Here is a 26,887-nt window from a genome sequence, read left to right on the forward strand (position 1 = left end):
TTTCTCTAGAATCATTAAATTAGTAAAGAATCTTTAGATAACAAACTGAGCATTAATGCATTCATAGCTCCTGACTGCCTTTTGAAAAAGTAATGGTTAGTAATTTGAAGCAAGTCTTCTGAAGCAGGAATTGGTGAGGTTTTAGATGTCTAACAAATCATTTACCTGAAGTTACTGACAGATGTCAAAAGCTCAGTGCAAAACAGGCTAGTTCAAGTTTTTTAGTCTTTTGTTTGCAGCATGTCTGGTGGCTTTGCAGCTGCTTTAAGCTCTAGTCAGCAAACGAGTTAGGAGATAGTAAACCAATGTCATGCTTGGACATTGTTCCTTGACTGCAGGAAGTGGTGTGTAGGGGCCAGGACAAAAATGCATAATGATGTGGAACAGTTAGTTGCTTTTGTGACTTGTCCTGCAAAAGTGTCTAAATGCTACCTCTTTTCAGAATGCATAGTGCAGTGTGTGAACTTAATATCTCAGGTTTTCTGCTTCTCTAAGATGTCTTCAGTTGATCGCTATCTATTTCCTTTGCCATCTACATATCTATGTATAAATATCTTTAACACAAGATTGTTGTGTGTTAACAACTAATGCGAGATTCATGTAAAACTTGCTTTAACTCAGTAGAAAAGATTAATGTTACACTAGGCTAGCTCTGAAATAAGTGTAGTTAAAACATAAGTGTAAAGCATGTTTTAAGATACATGCATACATATATACATAACTAACCTGCTTCGGCCGTGCAGAAACTGCTAAACTTGATAGTGATCTAAATTGTGACAAGTCAAACATGCATCACTAACCAGCCAGGGATCCCAGAGATCCTGTTTGAGAGGATGAAGTGACAAACTGACTTGATTTAAAAAAAAAAAAAAAAAAAAAAGTTGCACGGGATGACAAATTTTAGGCCTTTTTTCTAGCCAAAGCAAACCAGCTTTGTATACAAGTATGAAAAATTTATTTCATTATCCAAGACTTACATCCTTCCTGAGCTGGCATTCCCTGTTCTAATGCCAAAATAAAGTTTGTCTTTATGTTAAGTAACAAAGCAAGAATGGCATAAAAATAGAACTGTTTCATGTGAGTGCTCTGCATATCGATCTCTGAATGCCTTGATAGCAGTTAAATTTTTAATATGTCAGCTTCTGTGCTGTGGGTTTTAAATCGTTTTCCTCGACATGAAACTGCATAATTCAGAATTACAAAATTATGCTTAAAATATCTTTGGCTTTCTATCCTGCTGTAAACAGCAGCTTTAACATTGTGTTTGGAACACTGTCTAGAGAAAACTGAAAATCCCACTTGTATTTACTTATTATTAAGAAGATTTTAAAGTTCTATTGACACATATGTTACCTTGTTAGATACTGTAACTATCTTCAGCCTGTGCCTTAGCAGACTTGAGTTTTCTTTCACCTTGAGTTTATAAACTGACCAAGTCTGCCACTTTGTGGATAGCAGAAGGACATACAGGCTGTCTGGACTGTGAGAGCAGGTGATGATAGGAATTGTTTATAGGGCTTTGGTTCACTTTTCACACATAACTAAGATTTTGGTTTGGAGTTTGTTTTCTTTTTTTCCACACCTTTTAAAGTGACTTTCTTTGGAGTGAGAGGAAATGATTGCTGGGTCTGCATGCCTTCATGGTGTCATGTAAAAAAGCCTTTTACCTAGTGAGCTTAAAATTTTAACTCAGTGATGTTTCACTAGGGCATGTAACTAGAAGGAGTTTGATCTTGTTTCAAGAAACTAGCAGAAGAAAATTAACATACTGACTGTCTGAATTTTTTGTGTATGTGAATGTTTCTTTCACAAGGATCAAATTGCTTTGAAAAATGTTTCCTTGAGACCATGCATGCATGCAGAGTTCCATATGTCAGTGTGGTTGATGGAACTGCAGTTGCATCAGCTGCCTTCTGCTGCCTTTAGCACTGAGGCAGAACCAAAATGCGGAGTCCTATCACAGAAATTTCAAATTTCAGAGAAACTGTTTTTCAGTTGCCTCAGTTGCCCTGGTAGCTGTACTTTTCACACTTACTTTCACAGTGATATGAGGCATATAATGGCCAACTCTCACATTCTTGGGCAGAATTTGACCTCTAGTCTTTAAGTTCTGCCTAAATGACAGGCTTCTCCATCAGTGATAGAAAAATTATTCCTGTCTTGTGTGGTAGGGCTACATCTCTGACAGGCCATTTTTTTTTTTTTTTCCACTAAGAGCTTGTGACTCCCCACACGCCTTTCAACGCAACTGATGAGAAAACTAAGAGAATTTTTCAGCATTGAAAGAATTTACACAAAATACTCAAAAAAATCTGAAACTTCATTACTGCAGATCAAATACCATGTACTATAAATTTGTGAGCTCCTCTCGGTGTGTCTGACATGCCAGAGGTCTGGTTACTTTTTGTGTTGTCCCAAGATACTTGAGTATCTTGCTCTGACACAAGCTTACTCCATCTTGACACTGGAGTCTACCACAACTCAGACACTGAAGACAGGTGCTTCTCAACTGCCTGAAGAGGCAGCCCTTCCAGTCAGTGGATTTGGGGAAGCATGATTTTGGAGTGCTGTTGAGGGATATAAATGGAATTGAAGTAGCTGGTTCAGTTCCTATGATATACTGCATTTACCCATATGTTCTTTTGGTGGGACATTTTTGGGATGCATTGAAGAGGATTTCTTCCTCTGCATATGCCTTCTGGTCTTTGAGGCCTTTTTTGTGCAGGTAGATGTTCAAAGCTTATTGAAGTTATCAGATGTGGAAAAAGACCCTTTTGCAGCAGTCAGAAGATATCAAAGCTACTGCTTGCTTTAATCAGTAAGTAATTTTGACACTGTGTTTTGGCTATTTAAGCCCATGGAGGACTTTGATGAGAGTCCATGGATGTGGAGTCTACACTTACATCAGAATTAAACTTCTCAGCTTCCGAATTTTATGTGGTGCTATCTCATATGTGAAAGGTTGAGGATAAAGGTGTGCAGAATACGGCTTTGATAGCTTAATCTTTTGCTTTTATTTTGCATATACAATAATGATCTGAGCAGCTGTGTACTTACAGTTACTGCAGACCTCTAATGATAGTCTGAGGCACCAGAAATATTTTAGTGATTTAACAATAAAACCTGTTATCAGTGTTTGTCATACTTCAAAGTATTTGTCACTGTGTTTTGTTAAAGCAGTGAAAAATTCTGAAGAATGTGTAATGCTTCATAATGCAGTAGACTAGGAAAAGGTAAGATTAATTTAGAAGGATTTCTGCTGTCATAATAATACAGTCAAGTTAACAGCCTGCCATTTTTTCTTAATATTTCCTCTTTAAAAACTAATTCTTTGAATAATGTATGAATTTAATAAATTGTGTTCTTTATTGTAATTAAATTCCTGTAGGGAGTATTATCACTTGCTGTATTAGTTGTTTCGATATATGTTGTGTAACATCAGCAATTAAGATATTTTTTAATAGCTTTGACAGATTATCAGAAAAGATACGTGGTCTGCAGTTAAGAAAGGGAATCCTTTCAGCAGGTTTACTAAAAAGCTTATTGCAGAATCTCCTGTCATTTCCAAGACTCTCACATAATCAATATCCTAAATTAATTTTCATTAGCAACAGAAGAGTAAATATTCTATCACTATCTTTCCTTGTGGGTGTGTCACTTGCTTTTCTGTATATACTTTTGTTTTCTTGAGCTATTGCTTAAACTTTTACAAATTCATTTTGCAAGAAAGAAAAATATTGGTTTTGATTTTTTTGTTTGTTTATTTGTTTTTTTGTTTTTTGTTTGGTTGGTTGGTTTTTTGAGTGGTGGGGAGGGAGCAGCTTTGCAAACAGGTGTGGTGAAGAGGAAGATTTTGTGCTTACAACATATTGCTGCTACAGGAGAATTTAAAACTACCTTGACTGCTTTTATAACAGTGCCTTATTTTAATGGTGATGTTAGTTTATACTAAAATCTTGCTGTAGATTTCACATTGAAAAAAAATAGATCTCCTTAAAGCATTTTTTTTTCTATAAAGTGATCTTTCTCTTTGTGAAGACATGGGAAAATGAAATATTTGAAATGACATGCTCTGTGCCCAGTACTGGTTTATGCTAAAACTTTGGTCTGTTTCATTAAATGTCCTACACATACTGAGAGAGCTGAAATTGCCTTGGAGACAACATGAGGAATCTGTTGTGCCATGAAAGAACTGCCTGCAAAAGCCTGCTTTCTGTGACTGCTGGCTCAGACAATCCCAGGCTGTCTCTTTAGATGTACAAAACTAGACAATTTTAAATCATAGATGCTTCTGTATCAGTATTTTTGGCCAGAGTGGCTTGCTACACGAGAAAAGTATGGCAGTTTTTGACTGCTACATTGTTTTTGGGCAGCTGGGGTGTGTGTGCAAGAAAGACTAGCACAAAATTTTTTCATCTGTAGTCTTTTTGATGTGTTCTCAACGATTGGTTATATTTTCCACTTATGTATATATCCGTTTGTGGGTAGGGAGAGAGGGGGAAGACTGCTCTAGTTGTAGAAATGGCTAGAGGATTATATAGCAAATTCTACTTTTGTTGATCTTAAAATACATTATGCATGAAGTATATTCTAGTCTTGTAGCAAAAATATAGGTTTCTGAAAGAAAAACCTGCATTTTTCAGAAAAATAAAAAAAGCTCTCTGTGGCCAAGTGTCAAATAAGCAAGCATTGCATTACTACCAAGAAGACTCTAACCTTTTGTTTCCATCCTCCGGAAGGAGTTCAAATCTCTTCAATCATCAGTCCAATTCTCAGCAGAACAAACAGCGTTGCTGGCCATTCAGATGGTCCTGGCTTCACTGATTTTTAGTTTTTAAGAAGGCTGTAACACTTCCAAAGTTGTTAAAAATAGACACAGTTTAAGGTTAAGCCTGAATCGGTAAGGAGAGAAGCTCAGTGCATGAACTTTGGTGTTGGAAATACTATTTTTCAAATTTTTAAAATAAATGCAGTTACCTGAAATGAGTCATTCAGTCAAAATACTCCGTTGAGTTTCTGAAAGTTGGCAGATATACAGTTTTTCTATTAAGAAGATAAAGTAGTATATATTTTTTATTTGCAAATGGAAGAACATTTATTACATTCAGTGAGAAATGTTGGTTCTTACAGCAGGATCAGCATGTCATTGTTTTTGGATTTAACTAGTTTTTCTGTGAAATAAAAGATCTAGGAAAATTTTTTAGTTTATAGAAAAATCACACAAATCTGATTGTAGAAAAATGGTAAAATGCTTTGAAGGTTAAGAACTCTGTTATGTGCCTATTCTTTACAATTTATAAGTCTTCAATCTCCTGCCTTTGAGAGTTTGTAAATATTTTGTGAAGCTGTTTGTTCTGTTTTGTTTACTACTGCCATGAAATCACTTCACTCTTTGCTAACTCTTGACAAAACTGATCTCAGTTGCACAAAGGAGACAGTATATTGAATATGCCTGCATATTCAAAAGAATATCAAGAATATTGAGGAGCTTCTTTAAATGTTACCCTTGGGCTGTATTAGCCAAACTGAAGGCCCAACTTTTATTTTTGCCCGCTTCAAATGATGTGAAATAGATTGGTTTTTGTAACTAAAGTGTTGGACAATTTTAATTAACAATATTAACTTGCTAATCAAGACAAGCCTACAATCCTGCTACTGATTATTTTTTCTGGCTGCCAGGCCATGATTTTGGATCCAAACAATTTGGTTGCCAGCTGCTTCTGGCATGTGGAGTGCTGGCACCAAAACCTGCTGTGGTGTTGCAGAGTGCTGAAGGTTTATGTTTATGCTGTATCCTTATATACTGTAACTGCCTGCCTAGGAAGAATGTGTACCAATGTATGTGATTTAGCTTCCATTAAAATACTTTTTTTTTAAAGGATGTTGGGGAAATACAAATTGTCAACTTGTGGTGGTTGCAGATTAGTGTGCTTAGTTAAATGTTTTACAACTTCTTCAAGCTGAGTTGGAAGGGCATTTCAAGTCATGTATGTAGTATTTTTTTTTCTGTCAAACAACAATGAAAAAGTTAGTGCAGCCTTTTGGCATAAATATTCAAGGACAAGAAATTGAGTTGGAAAGTGGTTAGATTAGGCATTTGTTTGAGCAAAGTCCATTTCCTAATTAGGAAGAAATAAGTGAAAAGCCCCCAAAATGGTATACTTCTGAGTCCAGGTAGTATCACTACAGAAGTTTCAACTTTTGAAACCTGCAGTGTAAATTAACATCTTTTTGATGCTGTTAGCCTTTCCTTTCAGCTCAAATTGGTGTGCATAGGCAGCATCTAATGCAAAAGATCTAAAGCTGTTCTTTGCCTAAATACTTAACAAGCTTGTGAAGTGATGCATGGATTTGGCAATAAGCAACCCAATTGGGAGAAAACAAGAACAAAAAAAATGTAGAGCTAAGGATTAGAGCCGACAGAACAAATTCTAGTTGAATAATTGTTTTACCTTATCGCTAAAGTGTTTCTGAAAGCCCCAAGTTTGATAGCTAAGTAATTTGGCAATTTCTTTCAATGTCAGACCCTGTCAGATTAAAATGGTTTAGAGTTTCCAGAAAGTTTCTAGACTCCAATTTCGAGTTAGAATTCTGTCACTTTGTACAGACATTATTTCCTTATCTTGAAAAAATAGTCAACAATAATCAGGACCCAAGGGGGCAGAAATAATCAAGTTTTCAAGTGCTGATATTTGTGCTGGAGCTAGTGCTAGAACATAGTTATTAGCTGTTGAGTCTTGTGCAGGTACTCCCTTACAGCAGAAGAAAAAACTAAAAGGCAGAAAATTAAAACATGATTGAAGTTACAGCCTGAAATTTAAACTACTTTAAAAATTATTTTAATAATTGTTTAGGATTATACTAGGGTTTGCTTTTTAGGCATGAATTTTGATTATTTGTTTTGAGTTATATCTTTTGTCTGTCTCCTTTCTTGAAATCAGCCTTATCTGCATATGACAACTTCCTTTGTTCTTTAAAACTTGAAAGTACATAGATTCCAAAGGGAGATTTATAGACTATGAGAGTATTGTATTTTAAGTTTGACATGACAGCAATCAAATGCATTCTATATGATAACTTTTAAAGGTGACTGTAGTTTCTTTATTTTAAAAAATATTTATGAGTTTTAGAATACCTTGCTTTCTATTTCTTTGTTCAGCCTAAGGTTTTACTTTGTTCATCTCTTTTGTTGGTCATGTACTTGCTTTTCTACTTCCCCTCAAACTCCTCTTATATATTCCTGTTTGCCTATTGCGTTATTTCTACCTTTTGGCAACACAGAGCTTGTAGTGTAGGCTACTAAAAAAAATTTCCTTAATTCCTTTTTGGTGGCTTTCTCTTTCAGGATAACATTTTGTCACCTGCCTTTCCAAAGCAAATGGCTGTATGTGGGCACCGAAAGAGGAAACATTCACATTGTCAATGTGGAATCATTTACTCTCTCAGGCTATGTCATCATGTGGAATAAAGCCATTGAACTGTGAGTTTACCTTGTGTTGTCTGTGGAGGGCAGGGAAGGGCAGTGTCCCAGATGTTGTTAACATCAGTTGCAGGAATGTCATTGTTATCTAGAGGCCTCCATATTCATCTTACTGTACCACCTGCACTATCAAAGTACATACTCACATAGATACTTTTTTTATTTTCAAGAATGTGCCGTGCTAATGCTGATATATTTTTCTGCCTTTTTGCAGTATTTTATCATAGTTCCTGGGATAGACATGCAAATGGACAAAATAGACAATATAGAAATAGATGTGAAGATCACTGTGTATGGGGATAGAATAGAAGAAAAATAACACACTAAAATATGGTGTGGATGGCACTTGGACAGACATGTCACTTCTACAGCTGGGGTTTAAAGACCAATGTCTAAAGATATGGCATTTCTTAAGAGGGCTGATGCATTCCAAGTTGGAAGTTAGTTTGTGAAATGCAAATTTAAATAAGTCTTTTCTAAGAGCAAAATACATTTTGTAGCTATTGTCACTACACCTCCTTTTTTAATGGTAAATTTTATGTACACATATAGTGGTTTCTGGGTGAAAAGTTGTAATTGTGTGCTGCTCTTCCTGTGCTGGTGTTTTGTTCCCAGTATGTCTTTTTTCAAAAATACATGAAGTTCATCACTTGCCAAAGGGTGTTGAAGCAAACCGCTCTTTATTAGTCCATCTTCTTCAACATCAAGAAGTCAACATAAAGTGTTAATTCTGTGTCATTGTAACAATGACCATCTTGGGCAGTTTATGAATAATGGCAAAACCTGTATTTCAGTGTAAAAGTCAACATTTTATCTTACAGTGTCAATTCTGTAACAACAGATGCTAAGATAAAATGTTTAAAGCTAATGGTAATTTCTTTTGTTAATATGCAGTAAATTAATCTTTCCTTAAGACAGAAACTAAGTGTCTGCAAACAGACACAATATTTATGGGCTTGAAGAGAAAAGTAAAAGTAACTCCATTTTGAAATGTCACAACATGCTTACATGGACTCTGTACCTGCAGAATCTGTATTATTCTAATTATTTTGAGATACCATTTAGGGCAGGGGACAGGTTCTTTTTAATGCAAATATTTCTTTCTTAGGTCATCCAAATCTCACCCAGGACCTGTTGTCCACATTAGTGACAATCCAATGGATGAAGGAAAGGTAGGATATTTTAAAAACTCTTCAATATGTTATTTTCAAAGCAAGACTTTTTGAAAGTATAAATACCACTGCTATTTAAGGGAGGATTAAGTATATGAGGACAATGAAGGTTTTAGGCCGTGAAAGTAATACAAAGCAAGGTACAAACATGACTGTAGGATACATTGCTGGAATAAATAATCTTGTAATCTGAAACATTTGAAAACGTAGATGAAAATTATTAGCGGCAAAACTTTTGGAAATAAAAGCAAAGAATTTTACTTATGTTGATAAAAATTAAGATGTTACAAAAAACCCCCACCAATCATAACTAGAGTGCTGCAAGTGTGATGGAGATTAATTCCACTTTATCATGCTCTTGGGTGTTATTTCACAATTATAAAATGCTTATTTATATTGCGTATTTATATAGAATACCACATAGTTTGTCTTTGGATTAACTTATCTGAGACAGGGTTTTGTGTAATTTGACATCTAACTCATACTCCCATATTAAGGCTATTTATTATAATCACTAGGTGATGTTTGCTAATGAAACTGGCCTACAGAACAATAACATATTTCAGAAAACTAAAATATGTGAGAAACATCGATGTATTAGACTTGTATTTTTGTTCATATGAGGTAGTATTGACATAATCATCTGTTCATCTTGACAACAAGTTTTACATGCTCTTGCAGTCCTGTACATGCTCTTGAATCCCTTGCAAGACAGGAATCTTGTCCTGTGACATACCATTTTGCTTGCTAGTGTTCTACATATACAGGATAATTTTTTTGGTCCATTTTGTGTTTTTCATGTCAGTAGTAGATTAAATTGGAGAGAGGGAATGATCCTATTGTCTTAGAAGGGGTTTGAAAGTTTTAGCTAGTTATCAGCTTGTATCCTAAACACCTGAGGTTTCAGTGCAGAAGAAAATTTAATGAATAGAGGATTTTTAATTAGTATGAGGCTCACTGCATTAAGTGCATAACTAATGGGTTTCTCTGTAGAATTAGGTTTGAATCATATTCCAGGTTTATGGACTCTAGCATATGAATGCAATGAAGCTGTTGTAATTTCAGGAAATACGAGTGATCAATTTATTTTCATGTATTCCACCCCACATCTAATTATTGTTAATTGAAGTCTAAAAATTGCTGGTTTTATTCATCAGGCTGTCAATCAGTGTTTTGAAATCTGACCTTACACTTTTATTACTTCTCATAAGAAAAACATTAGTGCAAAAACCCTTTGTAGTTGCAAACATCCCCCATGTATGTGCTTTTAAAATTTGTTCATGCTTTTAGCTTTCTAATCAGTGTTTTTTCTAATGTTTTAAGTTAAAATAAAAAAAATTATAATGTATGGCATATGATACACAAGATAATTAAAAATAATAGTATACATAATATTAATGGGGGAAATTGAATATTCACTTTTAATAGATCAAACATGTCTAGTATTTGTTTAGCACCAAAGGAGATTAAGTATTTTATTTGTAAGGTTGTAGGAGATCTGTTATTTTTGCACTGAAGACAACTGTACACCTTGAAAATCTTAACATGCTGAAAAGACTGTCCAGGCAAAACCTATGGCACTCACTTGTTACTACTGCCTTATTGTTGGCCATAGTCTGCTTTTTTTTTTTTTCCCTATTTCCATTTAGAGAAGTAGCACTTAAGAGAGGCGAGCAAAACACCTAGATACTCAACAGTGTATTAGACCAGCTATTATGGGCAATTTGAGTCCTCACTCCCTGCAGTAAAGGTTTAAACTTGCTGCTTGCAAAAAGATTATTTATCTAGCTTTCCTCCAATGAAAAAATAATGTCTCTGGTGTTCCTTCAGCCAGTTATTTCAATTGTGATTAACATCTGGAGAAAGGTCATAGTACATAGAATTTGTTGTCTATAAAGAAACTTACTGAGAACTTCAGGAAGAATGTTGTATTCTTCCAGCAAATTTAAGCAGGATGAATTCCAGTGAGGAAAATTCACAATAAAGTTCTCCTTTTCAACAGCCCTTATTTTCACTCAGGGTGGAATATACATAGCAAGGTTTAATATAGATATTTCTGAAACTCAAAGTGATTTCCAAGGAATCTTCATAAGGATGCTTTCATTTTTTTTTTTCTAATTTTGGATGAATGTCCATTCTATTTTCTGGAACTTCAGGGTAATTAAGTACAAAGTAAGCCTCTCTAAAACTGAGGCCTTCACCTCTTTAATTTTTGTTTTTATAACTACCTGTAGTTACTGTATGTAGTATTATGCTACATATTTTTTGGGACAAGGGCTTCAGGCATTGCAAATGATATAATTTTGCTTTTCCTTATAAAGAATTAATGTGTCTTCTTAATGCAGCTTCTGATTGGTTTTGAATCTGGGACCGTGGTATTATGGGACCTGAAGTCAAAGAAGGCAGATTACAGATATACACATGATGAGGTAACATTTTTATTCTGCATTACTTACTCTGAGGATATAATTCACTATTCAAATAGTTAGTTTTATTATTTTTTAATCTCCTACTTCTATCACCAGTGGATCAATAAGTAGGTCTCCTTGAAATTGCAAATACTGGAAGTCTTCTCTGAAAGTGCAGAAGGGCTAGGATAATAAACTTCAGACCAAATGACTTCACTGAGTTTAAATTTGTAAAGTAATGAATGGTGGCATTAATTGGATTTCTTCATTAAGCTTTTAATTCTTTTTTTCTGTTAATCGTGTGACTTTTACCTGCGTTTAGGGCTTAAGTTGAAACTAGATGGTTTAGCAATTTCTGTAACTTAGAATCTTTCACATATTCTGGAAACTGCAAGAGGAAAGGGTAGGGGAAGAAATCACTAAATAAATAGTCTCACTACAACATTTCTTTAACCACCCTTGCTGTGTAGAATCAGTTCAAGATCAATTCTCTTTGAAATAAGACTGGGGGAGGTTTAAAAAAACAGTGGCATTAGGTGGCATTTATTTCTTTAAAATTTGATTCTTGAGAGAACAGACTTTTTGAACCATGGAGATGAAGAAAAAATGAGTCAGCATAATATGCAAGTTGATGTATTTCCTTTAAAATAATACAAAATTGGTCTTGATTACGTTTTGTTGACCATAAAATGGCTTTGTCATTATTCAGTACCAACTTTGGAATATTTGGGGGGGGGGGGGGGGGGCAGAGTAGTTGGGTTGTTTTGGTGGCAGATCTGGCTCAGTACTTGTATGTATTCTACCAATCAAGAGTTTGCTTGGACAGTGAGGCTCTGAAGTAGTCTAAGCCTTAGATCATCAGAAAAGTCCATAAAAGTCCCAGGGTGTCTTATGCAAACAATTTTTTTCCCTTTCATTTTCATTGCATGAACCTAATTAATTCCCTTTATCTTTTTTATTCATAAATTTACTCATGTCTTCATCATCTTTTTCTTCATAGACCTCTTACTTGTTGTATTCTTCTCTAATATTTTAAATCATTGTATTTTGTCTTTCTTTTTAAGACAAACACAGCAACATAGTATATATGAAGATGCAGGCACACTGGATTTATCATGTGGAATAATTTTCTTTGGACTTGTTTTCTTTTTCTCTAGATATTGGATTAGGCTTTTGATGCTGCAAGCATAAAACAGATGCTTCCTTAAAACAACACACTATAAAACCAGAGACTCGTCCTTCAGTTGTTACTTGTCAGGTCAAAGTGCTGACATTTAGGCATAATTTTTCATTGGCATAGTTGGACAGTAAAAATTAAAGTCTTTCTGCAGTTTTTCACTGAAATCCTGATTTCCGCTTGAATGTGGTTTGGTACTCTCAGCAAACTTTGCCGTCTTAATATTGTTGTTCTAATTTTCCAAGTTGCTTATGAGTAAACTGAGCAGTGTTGTTCCCTAAGGGTCTCTATCATTTAGCTTCATCCATGAACTAATCAATTAGTGCCAGCCTGTCTTATTCCAGATTGCTTTACTTCCTTAACCAGTTACTTTTTATTTGTCCAAAGATATCTAGTCTGTTTACTTTTAGCTTCGTTTGAGATACTTTGCTGAAGAACTTCAAAAATTTTTTGTACAACTTAAGTGGTGTTTCCATGAACCTCATGCCTGTTACCATTCTTGGAGGTTTGTTTGACTCTAATTATGTCTCACAAAAAGCATGTTGACTACCTCTATCTGGTGTATTATACTCAGCTATATGTTCTTTACTGAAATTTTGTTGCAGTTTCTAGAAACTTACCTAAGGTAGACACTGTGCTGATTGTTACGGTTTTGGGGGGGGGCGGGGGCGGGGAGGTTGGCTGGTTTTTTTTTTTGGTTTTTTTTTTTTTTTTTTTTTAATGTTTGTTTGTTTGTTTTTGTTTTTTGCTGTTGTGCAAAAAAATTTACTAAGTATCTCTCACAAAACCTTTGGAACCAATTCTGACTTGAGAGGCTGCAGAGATCAGTGAGTAGTTCAGATGTTATGTCTTTGATTTTTCTTTAGGATTTAGAAGTGAATGCATCTAGGTGTTCAGTTCGGGTTTTTTGGTGGCAGAAGAGGTAATGAAATACCTCAGGTCTCACCCTTGGTAAAGAAATGTGTTTCTTATAACTTGGGAATGGTTAGGAAGGGAAGAATAAAAAAAGACAATCTGGAAATGTAGTGGTTTCCTTGCTCACGAGGGTGTGCACACAGAAGACTCAGAGTGGAACAGTGGAGCAGTACCTTGTCTCAGGAGATCTCATCTGTCTCTGGTTGGTGTGACACAGAGCAAAGTAGGTTCTTTGCCATTTTGTTTCCTGCAAACAAACTCTGAATTAGGACGTTTCTGTGCAGAGAATCTTTCTAGCTAGTTTCTTGTTGGCTTCCTGGTTTCATGGTGTCGTTAGAGAACTTACTTCATGCACTGACTGTATTCCATCATGAACATGCATGCCAACCTACCCTTAAGGGACAGAGAGCATCTCTGTCACAACATGCTTCACCTCTTCTCTCACAGATGGTGATTCATGTGACATTCTGCTCCGTAGCAGGAGTAGGATTTTAAGCCTCAGGATTTATACCCTTGGTGCTACACTTGTTCTTGATGAGAGCTCTGCTGAGTGAGGAGTTGACAACCAGTAAGAAGAGAGGTACTTAGTCCGATCTTGTCACACTTGCCATCTTAGTGGGTGGCTAGGCTTCCTGAGGCATCATGAGCAAGGTGGCTAGGACATCGATACCATAATGAATGTTTGCTAGAAATTTTACCATTGGATTGGTTTCCTCCTCTCTCATCACTTTGTAGTCAATCTTATTCTAACAGCATGTCTCGAAGGTCTGTGCAGTGTTTCACCATCATTTGATGTAACTTTCTTAACTCAAAACTTCAGATGTGTGCAGGGATCCAAATGTCGTCCTTTCTTCCTTAGCAGAGGAAGATCATAAGGAGGGTTAAAATCCCTGTGTGTTCAGAGGTTTGTGGGAAGATATCTTTTATTTCACGAGGGAAGATGTTGAATCTGATTATATGAGTTTGTAGCTTCCTGCTTGGTTTCATTTCAAATGGCCTGACTTTTAGGAGGCTCTCTTGAAGCGAATTCCCATTTTGTGGTAGGGCAGTTTCATTTGTTGCACGAGAGCTAGGTTAATGGAACACTGTGCACACTTTCCTCCTGTCTGAACATGTGTGCCTTCCCAGCACCCTGAGCTAATAGCTGCAGCACTAGGACACTGGGACACTCATCCCAAGGACAGGAGCAGGTGGGTAACATTAACCATGGCTGGGGGACACAGCTCTAGGTCTTGATCGGGGTCAGTTGCTGATTGCTGGCATATTTTACCTCCAGAACATTCTACTTACAGGAAAATTCTGGGTATTTAGTTATAATTTGTACTTGATCTTTCTATATTATGAATTAAATCCTGACCTTAGTGACATATTACTGTTAGAAGAAAAAATATATTTTGAATATTTAGAATTAGTTAGAATAATGCACACGTCACATTCTTTCTCTGAAAATATGGAGGAACTTATTTGTACATAGTGGAACTGAATCTGTGAATGAACTTTGGTTTAGAAAATTTCTTTGAATTCCTTTACTCAAAACATCCCTTTTATGTTGGGCAAGCTCAATGAAAAAGTAATATAAATTCCTTTTGCACCATTCTTAAGCTTTTTATGTGCAGACATTGGCGATTTAGGGAGAGGAAGCTGTGCAGTTGTTATGTGAAATAAAGTTTATGTTGCAGTCATTTCCCAGCGTGTATGTTCATGAAAGAAACGAAACTAAGTATTAGCTTTTTCTGAAAAAAAACCCCAAATTGCTCAGCTGCAACTTCGGAAAACTAAAGCTAGTCTTATAATCAAGTCCCTTCTTCAAGTAATATTTTGTTTGTTCTGATGTCAAGTAAGCTTTGACAGCGTTAACTATAATGCATTATATTACTATTTTTAGACTCAGTGTTCTGGTACATGGTTGAGTGCAAGAGATTATTCTAAAGCATTAAAAACATGTCAAAGTAGCTTGTGGAATTAAGAGGACAGGGGAAAGAGAAACAACCCTGGTGTGTGACTCGACAGTAACCAAAGTGTGTCAATGTACTTAATTTCATTGAAACAATCTTCATTGTGTGTTGTCACTTAAGTCTCAGCAGCTGCATTTCTTTGTTTTCTTCATTTTGCAGCATTTTTTCCCCTTCCTTAGGTTGTTGACAACAGAGTTAGCATAGATACTCCTAAGTTTTAAAATACTTTCTCTTTGGTAAACCTGTAGAAAAGGTGTCAGTATCATTATCCATTCATGTTTAAGCAAAAATGCTGCCCATATCCATGGAAATGAAAGGACTTTGATAATAAGGCTGTGAAATCTGGGTAAGGTATGGTAAATAAACCAGTCTGATTTGCAGAACAGCTAATCATAGGCTTTACCAGTCATGCACAGTGTATTTCAAGCTCTGTTAATGTCACAAGAGAGTAAAGGATCATTAAGAAATCCAAAGAATTATGGAAGGATTTATCGATGTCTCTGGTGCATTCCATATTTGGAGTAATCTAAATTCAGTGTTAGAAAACTGGATTGAAAAAAATCTATTGAAAACAGGGTAAACTACTGAAATTAATAACTTTCATGTTTTCATCATTGAAATCCTCCATGCATTGTTCTAGGTTATGCTGGAATAGGTTTAATTTTCTTCCTAGTAGCTGGCACAGAGCTGTGTGTTTAGATTCACTATGTATGACTTTGATAACACACCATTGTTTTAATTGTGCTGAGTAGTTCTTTTTCTTGGAATTATTAAGCTATTCTTACCTCAATGAGTTGTACCATTTTTTCTGATTCTCCCCCACATCTACTGGTGAGTGAGCAGCTGTGTGGTCCCTGGCTGCTGGCTGGGGTTAAACAATGGCAGATGAGAAGAGTGGTCTCAAACTTTCCAAAATCATATACATACAATCAGCTGTAGGGCTAAAATAAGCCTGTAGGAATTTAAAAGAATGAGATTATTTGTATCAGTATTCAATGAAGTGAAACAGCTAAATTCCCCCGGTGGAAAAATACCATAAAAGCCTGAGTCTTTATTGATGAACTTGTCTCTTAAATTGCAAGGTTGCATTTAAATTATTAATTTTTTTACTTCTTAAAAAAGTACCAAGAACCAATAGTTATTTCTAGGGACAAGCTATTACAGAAGTAAAAAAAAAAAATAAAGTCATAAAATGTTTTAAAATATGCAATAATATCTTGAAAAGCTAGTGATCTACTTAAAATATTTCTGTAGGAGTCTTGCATATAAATGCTTTTAATTTTGTTCCTCAGACTTTTTTTTAATTTGTGATTGCATTTTACAGTCCGATGTAAATCTCTCTCAATTAACTGCTGCAGTTGCTGGCAAAATGTTTCCTTCTTAAAATCAGGTACACTCACCTTCTTTGGAGGTAGCATAGCAGTAATTTTTCCACGTGTGGTAGTCTTTCTGGACCAGATGGTGGGTTGATTTTGTGTTTCTGTACAGCCTGTCTCCACATAAAACTCAGGGAAATTTTCTACAATTTGTAATGATGTTAAGCATATGTAGGACAGCCAGGTCAATTGTGTTGTTACTCCAAAAAGTAAGCTTCGATTCCCCACTCCCCCAGAAAATATGTAACTGTCTCAGAAATTTTGAAACAAGGTTCCCTAGAGTCCAGCCCAGGTACGTTAAATTTGAATTAAAGTGAAGGGGTTAGTAGAAATATTTCTAAACAGAAATCCTCAGTGGTAATTAATTAAATATAAAGATTTATCTAGACAAAGTTAGTTACTTTTTTATTAGGGTTTCTGTGTAAGTTCCTGTAAAGAATCCCTGTATTTGGTTCATGTTTGTAAATGGAAGGACTCAGAAGGTAGTGAGGTTTACCTGTGCAGACAACTCCACTTATGGATTGTGCCTTAAATATAACAAAAATCCTCTGTGATAGCTGGGTATGATCTTCTTATAAGGAGTTACTTTCTGGTCCAATATGACCAAAAAAGACTTGAGAGACAGTTAAAGCTGCACCAGCTGATATAAGCATACTCCAGCATTATGGCACCAAAAATTAAACAGGAAGTTTTAATAATGATAAGAAGTAAGATTAAAACTGAGAGTTTTATTCTGCATCAGTAAGTTTTGTGTAAAATATTAGAATAAAAATGTATTACTCCTAGAGGCTCTTCAGTGTCTTAGAAGATTTGTGTAGTTTTGCAAACTCAGTGGATTCTGCATCATTTTTCTATTTTATGCATTCCTCCAAATTCCAGCACTAGTATTAACCCTGGAAAAAAAAAGTCAAACCTTTTTGTTCTTGTGTATTTAGATGGTTTTTCAGATGACGGTTTTGTTTTGGTGATTGAGACTCTTGCTAGTCAACTAGTGCCATCAGCTGATTAGGACTACTTGAGGTTATTTTACTTGTTTCATTTTAACTGTCTTTTCACTAGGCCAGCTTGTTGTGTACCTCGAGACAGTGCTGGAGCTACTTACAGAGTTAGTTTAATTTTTTAGGCTTACAAGCGTTTGTGAATTGTGTCATAGCAAAGGATATTGCTATATATGAAAGTTTATCATACCCAGCCCACAGAGTTGTTAGTTGGATTATTTTAAAAAACATAAAACATATATTTCAGTTACATTTTAAAAGAATCTATCTGCGTTACTAATTACAACAAGTGATTCTAATACTAAAGAGACTAAAACTAGGCAGTAAACAGCCATAAAGCCAAAAGGCTCATTGTTCTCTTTCAGAGTTGTTTTTTTTTCCCTCCCTCCATCTTCCTTGCAGAAAGTGGGAGCAGCCCTCCTTTGTGCTCAGATCTTTTTATCTTCTTAAGCATTAATGCTGTTTCAACAGTAACAGGTTGTTGCATTTCCCTTCTTTTTGCAGTTTTTCAAGAAAAAGAAGTGATCATTTCTGAGATTTGTTTTCGCTTCGTTTTATGAAACTTGCTTTCTTACTGGTTCTTAAGACTTATTTCTACATAAATGTGGAATCTACATAAATGTAGGATCAAACTGTTCCATTTGCACTATGGGCTGCCTACTGCTGTCAGGGTTAGACTGCATGTGGGAAATTATGTAAAATGTACTGATTATATTGGATTGCTAAGCATGCTGTAGGCATTTATTTTGTCAGTGACAAGTGCTTTTAAAAAATGCAACCTTTTCTTTGCTGAGTCTGCACTCTCAAACTTGTTGATCCCTTGCTTTATTTGGTATAATGTTGGTAAATTAAAAAATAAATCAATATTTATGCATGATTTCTTTTACAATGGCAGTTTTTTTGCTAAATAAAAAAATTTTGACAGGCAGAATAATCAAGACTATTTCACTTTGACATCATGAGGCATGTAGGTTTCTGAGTTACATGTGTAGATGTGATATTGATATGCAGAATCTGTCTAACAAAATCTGCAATGGTTCCACAGTACGTAGGGAACAATAGTAAATTTCACTAGGAAATACTAAACTTAATCTGTCGTTTGCATAAATCCAGATGTTATATTAATTGATATTGGGAAATTTTTATTGGGGACTCTAGACTCATGTAGCATAGCTTCATGACTCCTCTGTCATTTAAGCTCTGGATTCTCCCATTCAGTTTGCTGCAAATTGTCTTGTCTCTCTATATAACTTCATGAAATATGAAGACCTGATTGGTGTATGATCAGTTTGAGCAAAGCTTGCTTGGATCTGTCTTGAGATGTACTTTTCACCCAGTAATTACTGCTCAAGCTGTCATTGCTGGTCACAGTTCTCAACTGCTCATATACCCAGGTTTCCTCACAGAGGAAATCCCAAGGTCCCTGCAGAGTTGGAGTGAGTGTAAGCCCTTCTTACAGACAGAATCACTACTGAACGTACCCACTGAGGGTATTGTAAAGCCCATCACTTTTCACTTATTCAGCACCTGATTTTCTAGTTTACCCAGAGTAATGTCTTTGTCATCAAATCTACCTTTTCAGTAATATCAAAGTTCTTTACTTCTTGCAGTTAATAGTTTCTTTTGCACCTTCAGGGTAGTAGAGAAAAACTTTAAGGTTTCATTGTTTACTGATATTTTCATGCTATAAATTCCCTTGAACATCACCTAATGGTTTCATAATGTCTCTGTGTACTAACAGAGATGCTGGAAGCAGAAATGGCACCAAGCTTTTCTTGCTAGTTAATATTTTTGCCTTATCTGTATTCTTTGCACTGTTTACTTTCCTCTTGCCTGAAGGCAGCAACTAGATTTCATTTATTTAGCTATTTTCTGTAGATTTTATGTGGCATGGTGTAATCATTCCATTCCTAAATTTAGGAATCTAGAGATAATTTTGTGTTTATGGAAAGATTTACAAGTAGATTCCTGTGCTTTCCTGCACCTTGAAGCTACTGTCGCAATATTAGAGCATCCAAGTTAATACTTTTCTTTCATCATCATCATCATAATTTCAAAAAGGTCTCAATACTTCATTTCTTGTTTTATGGAAGTATTGAGCCAATGCTGGCCTCTTGTGCACATCCACATAAAATGATATGCAATACTTGAACTTAATCTCATCCCATGTTGTTTTTTCTGGACAGTATTTTTTTCCAATACTGAAAAAACTTGGTTAGCAAAGCTTAAATAAGTGCTTGCAGTTTTTCTCTTCAGGCTACCCTTCATGGAAGAATACTTCAATATTACACTGAGGAGGATGGGTTCCCCTCTAACTCCTTCTAAACAGGTCACTACAGTGAAGGCAGTATTTTTGGTCGGTAAAGTGTGTCTGAAAGTACTAGTGATGTACAGAAAGCTTGCCATGGGTAAATAATAGGATGTTATTTAATTAGTAATTTCTCTAATTGCCTTTTTCTGTTTAATGTCATTGAGGAAGGTGTAAAAATAAAATGGTAATAAGATACACAACTTATGCTGTTCTGCTTTTTCTTGCTTAGGCTATCCACTCTGTGGCTTGGCATCATGAAGGAAAGCAATTCATTTGTAGTCACTCAGATGGTACCTTGACCATATGGAATGTAAAATCTCCTACCAAACCATTCCAGACAATCACTCCACATGGTAAGATGAAAATGGATACCCACTGCATTTGACATCTCTAAACATAGGGAACTTTATTTAATAGAAATGTGTTTTGCAAAAACCAAGTATTAAAAGTGCACTTGCAGTGCAGTAAAAAACTTTCTCAGTCATCCTAGTTTATCACAGATTTTACTTGAAGAAGAAAAATCTTAATGAAATAAGAATCCAAATCAGTCCAGCTTCCTCTGAATCTCTAGACTTGAAGCTTGTCTCTCACACAACAGCACTGATCTCAGAGTTAAGTAATGCATAGTTTGCAGGGCTTGCTTTTCACTTGCCTTTATGATCCCATATATTGTTGAAAATGCATAAAGCAAGTACTTGTTTTATGTATAAATGTGTAGATTACCACATAAATTTTCAGAAAGGTTTGTAACAGAATAAGAATAGCATCTGGTAAGATGTTCCCACTTCGGAGAGGTCTTGCATTAATGTTGATCTAGGAAATTAACATTACATGTTGTTCTGTGAAATGTAGTGCTGCTCTTCAAGTAAGTTCTGCACAAGTGCCAGGCTCACGTGAGGTGCATGTCTGTATTTCGTGTCTTAGCAACTTATTTACTCCAGATTTTTAAGTGTGGATGTATCAGTGAGGATAATTGCACAGTTGAGAGAGAGTGGGCTTTTCATGCTTAATTGAAGTCTTAGCCCTGAAGGATAATACACAGGATGAAGCTCACTTTACTTGGGAGCTGACCAATTTTAATTGCAAAAGGGTAGACACAACATAAATTTAAAATCTGCTGGTGCTACTTAAAACAGCACTTTAGGGGAGGTTTATACATTTGAAAACAAATGTTCTGTAGCAGTCAGTTTTACAGGTTTTTTTTTTCTAAACATTCGAAGTTGGTGTGTTGAAAGCTTTAACAGATTTTTAATTATTCCAAGGCATACTCTATAACTGTCAAAATTGTTGAATATATGTTTGCATGAATTTTATACTCCTTAAACTGCACAGTGAATTTCATTACTTGCCATAATGTTATGGAACTGTAAGATTAACACAGGAAAATCATTTACTTTAGGAAAGCAGCTGAAGGATGGAAAGAAGCCAGAACCCTGTAAGCCTATCCTTAAGGTGGAATATAAAACAACTAGAGCTGGGTAAGACTTGTTTTGTATGCAAAATGAACGTGTGTAACAGTGTAACACTCTGGGAATGGACTTTATTTCCCAGTTGTTGGGGCATATTCTGATGGTACAGCTTTGTTTTAACTTTGATAAATCAGATATTGGTGAATAAACTACAGAAACTTGCATGAATTAATTACTGTGTACAAACCAAAGATTCTGCTAATGCATTAGCTACACTCTTCTTCCATGCTACTAAAACTTGTATGCATTCTTGCTCAATTTCTTGAGAGTTCTAAAGGAAAAAATGCAATAAACCACAGAAGACACCAAATCCCCAAGACATGGTAAATTGAACTTTAACAAGTAGTATCCTGACTTGAATAGTCTGAATTTTGAATACATGTTCCTCCCCCCTAAAATGTCATTAATGAAAATTTTTCTAGTAGAGTGCAGTAATTTATGCAACGAGATATGCCTAATTATGCACATTGAGAATGTAACAAAGCAGTAAATGCAACAAGAGGCTCAGATGGAATTACAGCATCTATAGATTAGCGTGTTTTGTTACCAAGACTGCAGTTAGGATGAATGGATTTCATGAACTGTGTGGAGTTTCTTTTATTTGTGGTTCTGAAGTGTTTGAGTAAAAAATGCAATATAAAGATAAAATATTCATGGAAATCTGTTGCACTATTTGCAAAAGCTGATTTTGTTTGTTTGCTTTTATATTTAGGGTGTGTGTACCAATTTATTTGCTTTTCAGCATTCAAATCTGTTGAAGATGGTTCCTTTACACTACGTTTTGATATGCCTGTAGTATCACTGGCTTTAGGTGTTTGTTTTTTGCTAAAAGTGAGGTAAATAGATACAAAACTCTGGCTAGCTCGCAGTTTTGTAAAAATCTGTCATCATCTGGAAAGCTATATTTTACTTGAAAAATCTACATCTGTCTGCATAATCCTTTCTCAACTGAAATATCAAAAGCTGATCTAAAGAGAGATAAAAAAATTTCAACTTCAGCAAGTTACAATTTCTGTAATCAAAAGCCTTCTTTTATTAATAGTCATTCTGAAGGAGAAAAGTTAATTTGGAGCTTATTCTGTGACCTTATAGTACTACAATGTGAAAACTACATGACTTTTTACATAGTTTAAGGAGGAGTTTATTCTAGTATAATTTCTAAGAATTCTTGGGGGTTTGGGGAGGCTACTTTTTCCTAGTGTTTGACTTTTTTTTTTTTTTCTATTTCACCTCTCACTTTCTGGTGTTTATCCAAACTAAATGTTTTCGCTACATTTCTATTTACTCTTTAATGTTTTCTATCTTCAATGTACTGTTAAATCTACAATTACTGATAACTCTTCCTGAATTTTAATTAAAAGGGTGGGGGGGGGGGCGGGGGGCAGAACCTGCAACAAACAAAACCCCACCAGTCTGCACTGCAGTGCCCTGAAAATCTCCATTCATTTACTGCTACTTCAATTTGCACTTCAGTTTTTAGTTTCACTTGTAATCTTGCAAGAATTTTAAGGCAAGACTGAGCTACCTTTCAATACCTAAGTTTTTGATGATTTTCTATTTACCATTTGGAATTGTTTAAGTACTTCATGTCCTAGATTAGATTCTAAGTTTTATCGAAAGTGCTGTCATTTCTTATTCATGGTTTAATTTCTGTAGCACATAGGAAAATCATTTCTGGAGAGGACAAAATTTTTCAGGCTATTCAAACAATGCAAGAAACATTATCAACTACACTTTTTTTCTATAGCAGCTCACTATAGCTGTTCTTCAAAAACAAATTTTAGAAAAAACAGAAAAAACCAAAGCAAGGTGAAAAAGCTTACATTTAAGGGATGCTATTTAATGCTTATTTAAGTTTTATTTCAAATATTTATTATGAAAAAATGTTCATTATTTCCATGCTCTATTTTGAATATCTTTCTCATACATTTTTGTTTCTCCCTTATCTGTCTAGAGTTGTCAAAGATCTAGGTCTGTTTCAGTATCTCCTCCAGTGGAAAACATTTCATTGATATGATGTTAACTGTTTTTTTTACTGCTTCTAGTTCTAATAAGTTCTGTTATTGGAGGAAAGGGGTTCATAACCACGCAAAAGGAAGGAGCATAATTGATGGCAACCTATATTAAGGGCTATAGGCACTATTCTTTTTACTATTGACGCTTTTATTAATTCCTTCTCACTTTTTTTCCTGCATTTTGTTTTCCATATTGTAAAACAGGGGTCAGGACAAAAGGAGGGCATGAGGGTTTTCCTGGGTTTTATGAGATACCTGTGTATTTACTAACTGTGTGGGGTTTTCTGTTGTTTTTTGTTTCTTTGGTTTGGTTTTTAAGTCTACTGCAAATAGTGCAAAAAGTGCAGTGTTCAAAGCCAAAGTAATTTACCCTACAACAGGAGTATGTCTGTAGCTTTATTTCAGGGAGAAAGGTTAGTACTGATGAATAAGGGGTGAAAAAAGTACATTCTTTGTACATTCCTTGTGGAAAGTGGCATAATTTTGCAATCTCAGAGCATAATGTCACTGTACTGCAGCCTCTCTTCATCTAAAATATTCCATCCTTTTGTGAAGCACTGAATTTCAAAGGTAGCTTACCTTTTGAGCTTTCTGAAATGGTTCCTATATTGCTTTTTATGTGTACTTTTTCTGTCTAAAGGGAATCTAGAGACACTCTCAAGCTTCCTCATGCCACTCCCTTCCCCTCCAGATTCAGTCCTTCCTAATGCCACTTTCCATGCGTGCAGGTTCAGTATCCTACAGTATTTACTCTGGCTGATATTAGCATTATAAAATTCCCTGTGTCTAATAGAAATTAGAGCTCCAAGTCTCCATGTAAAACATAATTGAGAAGGGTTTTATCTTGGTAGCTGATGCAGCTGTCATTGACTGACTGGGCAGTGCGTCTTAGCAAGATAGTTGTGTGCAATTGGAACCCAGAGGTTACATTAGTGATGTCTCCCACTAAGTAAAAGTTGTTAATCTGTTCAATTTTTTTTGAATAGTGCTATTTTCTTATGTGATCTTTTTGGTTTAAAACCACACGTCCCAACATAAATTTGTAGTTTTATTTTCACTGCTACTTCAGGACTTCAAGTATCAAAGTAAACTAATTCTTGAAGTATTTTCCATCTTCATACTAGGATTAACTTCTCCACAGATATACTCGTGGTTTGAAAAGTAAGCCAGGTTGTACCAATGACCTGATTTGTCTATAAGCCATTCTCTCACACATCTGGTTTGTCAGAAGCTGGCTCATATTTAACAGTTTACTTCTAAAACTGAAGGGAAACATCCTCCTGCGTTGTGAGCCACTCAACTCTCAATTGTATTATGTTTTCGTATGTTACAAGACCTAATGCTATGTTTTCTGAATTTTTTTTCAATTACTCATTGCCCCCTTTTATAGTCAAATTCTTGTAATATTCTCCAAGTGATTTTACATATTTCACTGATGAGGAAATTCATGTAAGGGGATTACTTACAAACCTGCTGAAGCTGACCTGTTTCAAAGAATCTCTGCATGAGCAGCTGCTAAAAGTGCTATAAAGTAATTCTCTAGGATCTGAACCCTGGGGTTTTCTGAATGTCTTCCATTGTTTCAGGTAGGTAAAATGAAATTCCCAAAGTTGAATTAGTCTCATCTATTATATAAAGTTCAAATCTTCTAAATTTTTATTTTAGATTATGTATTTCTAATTGTTGTGCACTTTTAATATGTATCACAGCTGAAGGGTAACATTTTAATTAGTAAATGTACGTTCTGTGTTCATGGCAAATCCATGGTTTAATGAAAATATGAAAAATTCATACTCAAACTTATACTGGTCTTTCTGGCAGACTCAAGTCAGGTTTAATCTTTGATTCATTTGTGGAAAATCTGTGTGACAGATCAGTGGATCAGTGTGTGCTCTATTCTTAGCTCTTCCATTCCTTGCATCTAAAGGATACAGTCTCTGGCAAGCCTGCCCAAAGCAGTTTGATTATCGTGAGAAATGAAACCAGGAGAAGCTGCTGACATACAGTTATCACTGTGATGTATGAAAATTAACACGTGAAATTTGTTACTTTGTTGCTGTCAGTTGATCTCAGTGAATCTGCAAATCTGATTATTCTACAAATTGTACTGGCAGCATTATTGTTTAAAAAAAACCTGATGATTTCTATGGACAAAAACAAACACTGCAGTAAATCGTTCCAACACAACAAGATCTCACCAGTATTTTGCTCTTCACTGACATCCTTTAAAATACCACTTAAATTTAGTGTGTAACTTTCTTGAAATTTCTTCACGGACCTGATCATAAAAGATTATGTAAAGTTTCAATATGAAGAGCTAAGATTAGATGAAGACTCAGAAAACTTAATCCTTTTCAAAAATATACTCTGGGCTACTGTTGGAGGTAGGATATTGAACTTGATGGACCCATGGTCTCATTTATGGCCATTCCTTTGAGGTCTCTTCTTCAGCCAGCAGTACTCTTTGATCCTGTCAGATCTTCAGTCACAGGTCTTCAAGCAGATTGTGAAATAATTGTAGAAGCTGGAAGCTTATCTCAGCCTGCTTTGCCTTCAGTGCTACAAACACAAAGTACATTTCAGCCAAGTGTTAAACTCATGAACTGCAGCATGTGCGTAAACCAAACCCTTAATATACAGTTGTCAAGAATTCAGATGTATCTGGCCTCACTTTGTGTTTCAAATGCCAACTGGGAAAAGCCATTTAGACAGTATGGAAAAGATGGTATTATAGGAAAGGATTAAAAAAGGTTCCCTCTTTTCACAATATGTCAGAATGGGGTGTTTTCTCTGTAGAAATTTTCTCCAGGTATTCATATACTAGCTACTTCCAAGAAAGGTTCAAATGAAAGGTAAGATTTCTGCTGAAAGTGAGGGTAAAAGTAGATCAGAGGCAACTGATAGATATGCAAAGTGCCTATTTTTCCTTCAGAACATAATGTGAGATTTCAGGAAATAGTCAGTAATGAGTACCGTTCATTTTTTTGAGCTGCATACTTATGAACAGTCACTCTACTCCTTAAAAAGGATTATGTCCTATTTCAAACATAAACAGTATTAAAATGAGTGACTCTTGACAATCAAAAAATATGAAAATACCTGGTAAAATGAACATATTTACTTCATCTTGTTTTTCAATAAATGAAATAGTGAACTATACATTACGTGCATATTGGCACTATATTAATGTATTTTAAAGTATATTTCTGCAAAGGCTTTTTAAAAAAGTTTCAAGGGAAGCCTCTACTCTCTTGTCAATTCTAGAAGAAGCATCTATGTTTTGCTCTACTCAGCTACTTGATTTTGCAGTAAGAATAATGTATGACAATGTAGTTTCTTGAATTTTGTGCATGGTGGTGGGGGGGAAATGGATAAAGCATCTAGAGTAAATATGTGATGAAACTTAAAAGATGTTATGTCTTTAAAGCTTATCAAGCAGTTGTTTGCATCTCCAAGGCAGTCATATTACTGTACAGCAAGTAAATGGGACTATTTCTTCCTGACTTTGCTGGGGTGTTTTATGTTACAGAAAAATGGGACTGTTGGCAAATCTGAGTCTGCAGTAGGAAAAAAGCAACTCTAAAGCAGTACAAAATTTAAAAAAAAAAATC

At 35.3% G+C, this 26,887-nt stretch overlaps 1 protein-coding gene across 3 annotated transcripts in view; it reads left to right on the top strand.

Annotated features, from left to right (window-relative positions):
• The window catches only part of STXBP5 (syntaxin binding protein 5), a 103,913-nt gene that overhangs the window by 33,640 nt on the left and 43,386 nt on the right, over positions 1–26,887 (top strand). For all 3 annotated transcript variants that reach the window (XM_062490132.1, XM_062490133.1, XM_062490134.1), the window contains exons 6-10: positions 7,346–7,480; positions 8,589–8,652; positions 10,998–11,081; positions 20,022–20,145; positions 21,192–21,270. In XM_062490132.1, the coding sequence (XP_062346116.1) occupies positions 7,346–7,480; positions 8,589–8,652; positions 10,998–11,081; positions 20,022–20,145; positions 21,192–21,270 (486 nt within the window). The remainder of the gene's footprint in view (positions 1–7,345; positions 7,481–8,588; positions 8,653–10,997; positions 11,082–20,021; positions 20,146–21,191; positions 21,271–26,887) is intronic.

The sequence above is a fragment of the Cinclus cinclus genome, chromosome 3 (genome assembly GCF_963662255.1).
Source record: "Cinclus cinclus chromosome 3, bCinCin1.1, whole genome shotgun sequence".
NCBI lineage: Eukaryota > Metazoa > Chordata > Aves > Passeriformes > Cinclidae > Cinclus > Cinclus cinclus.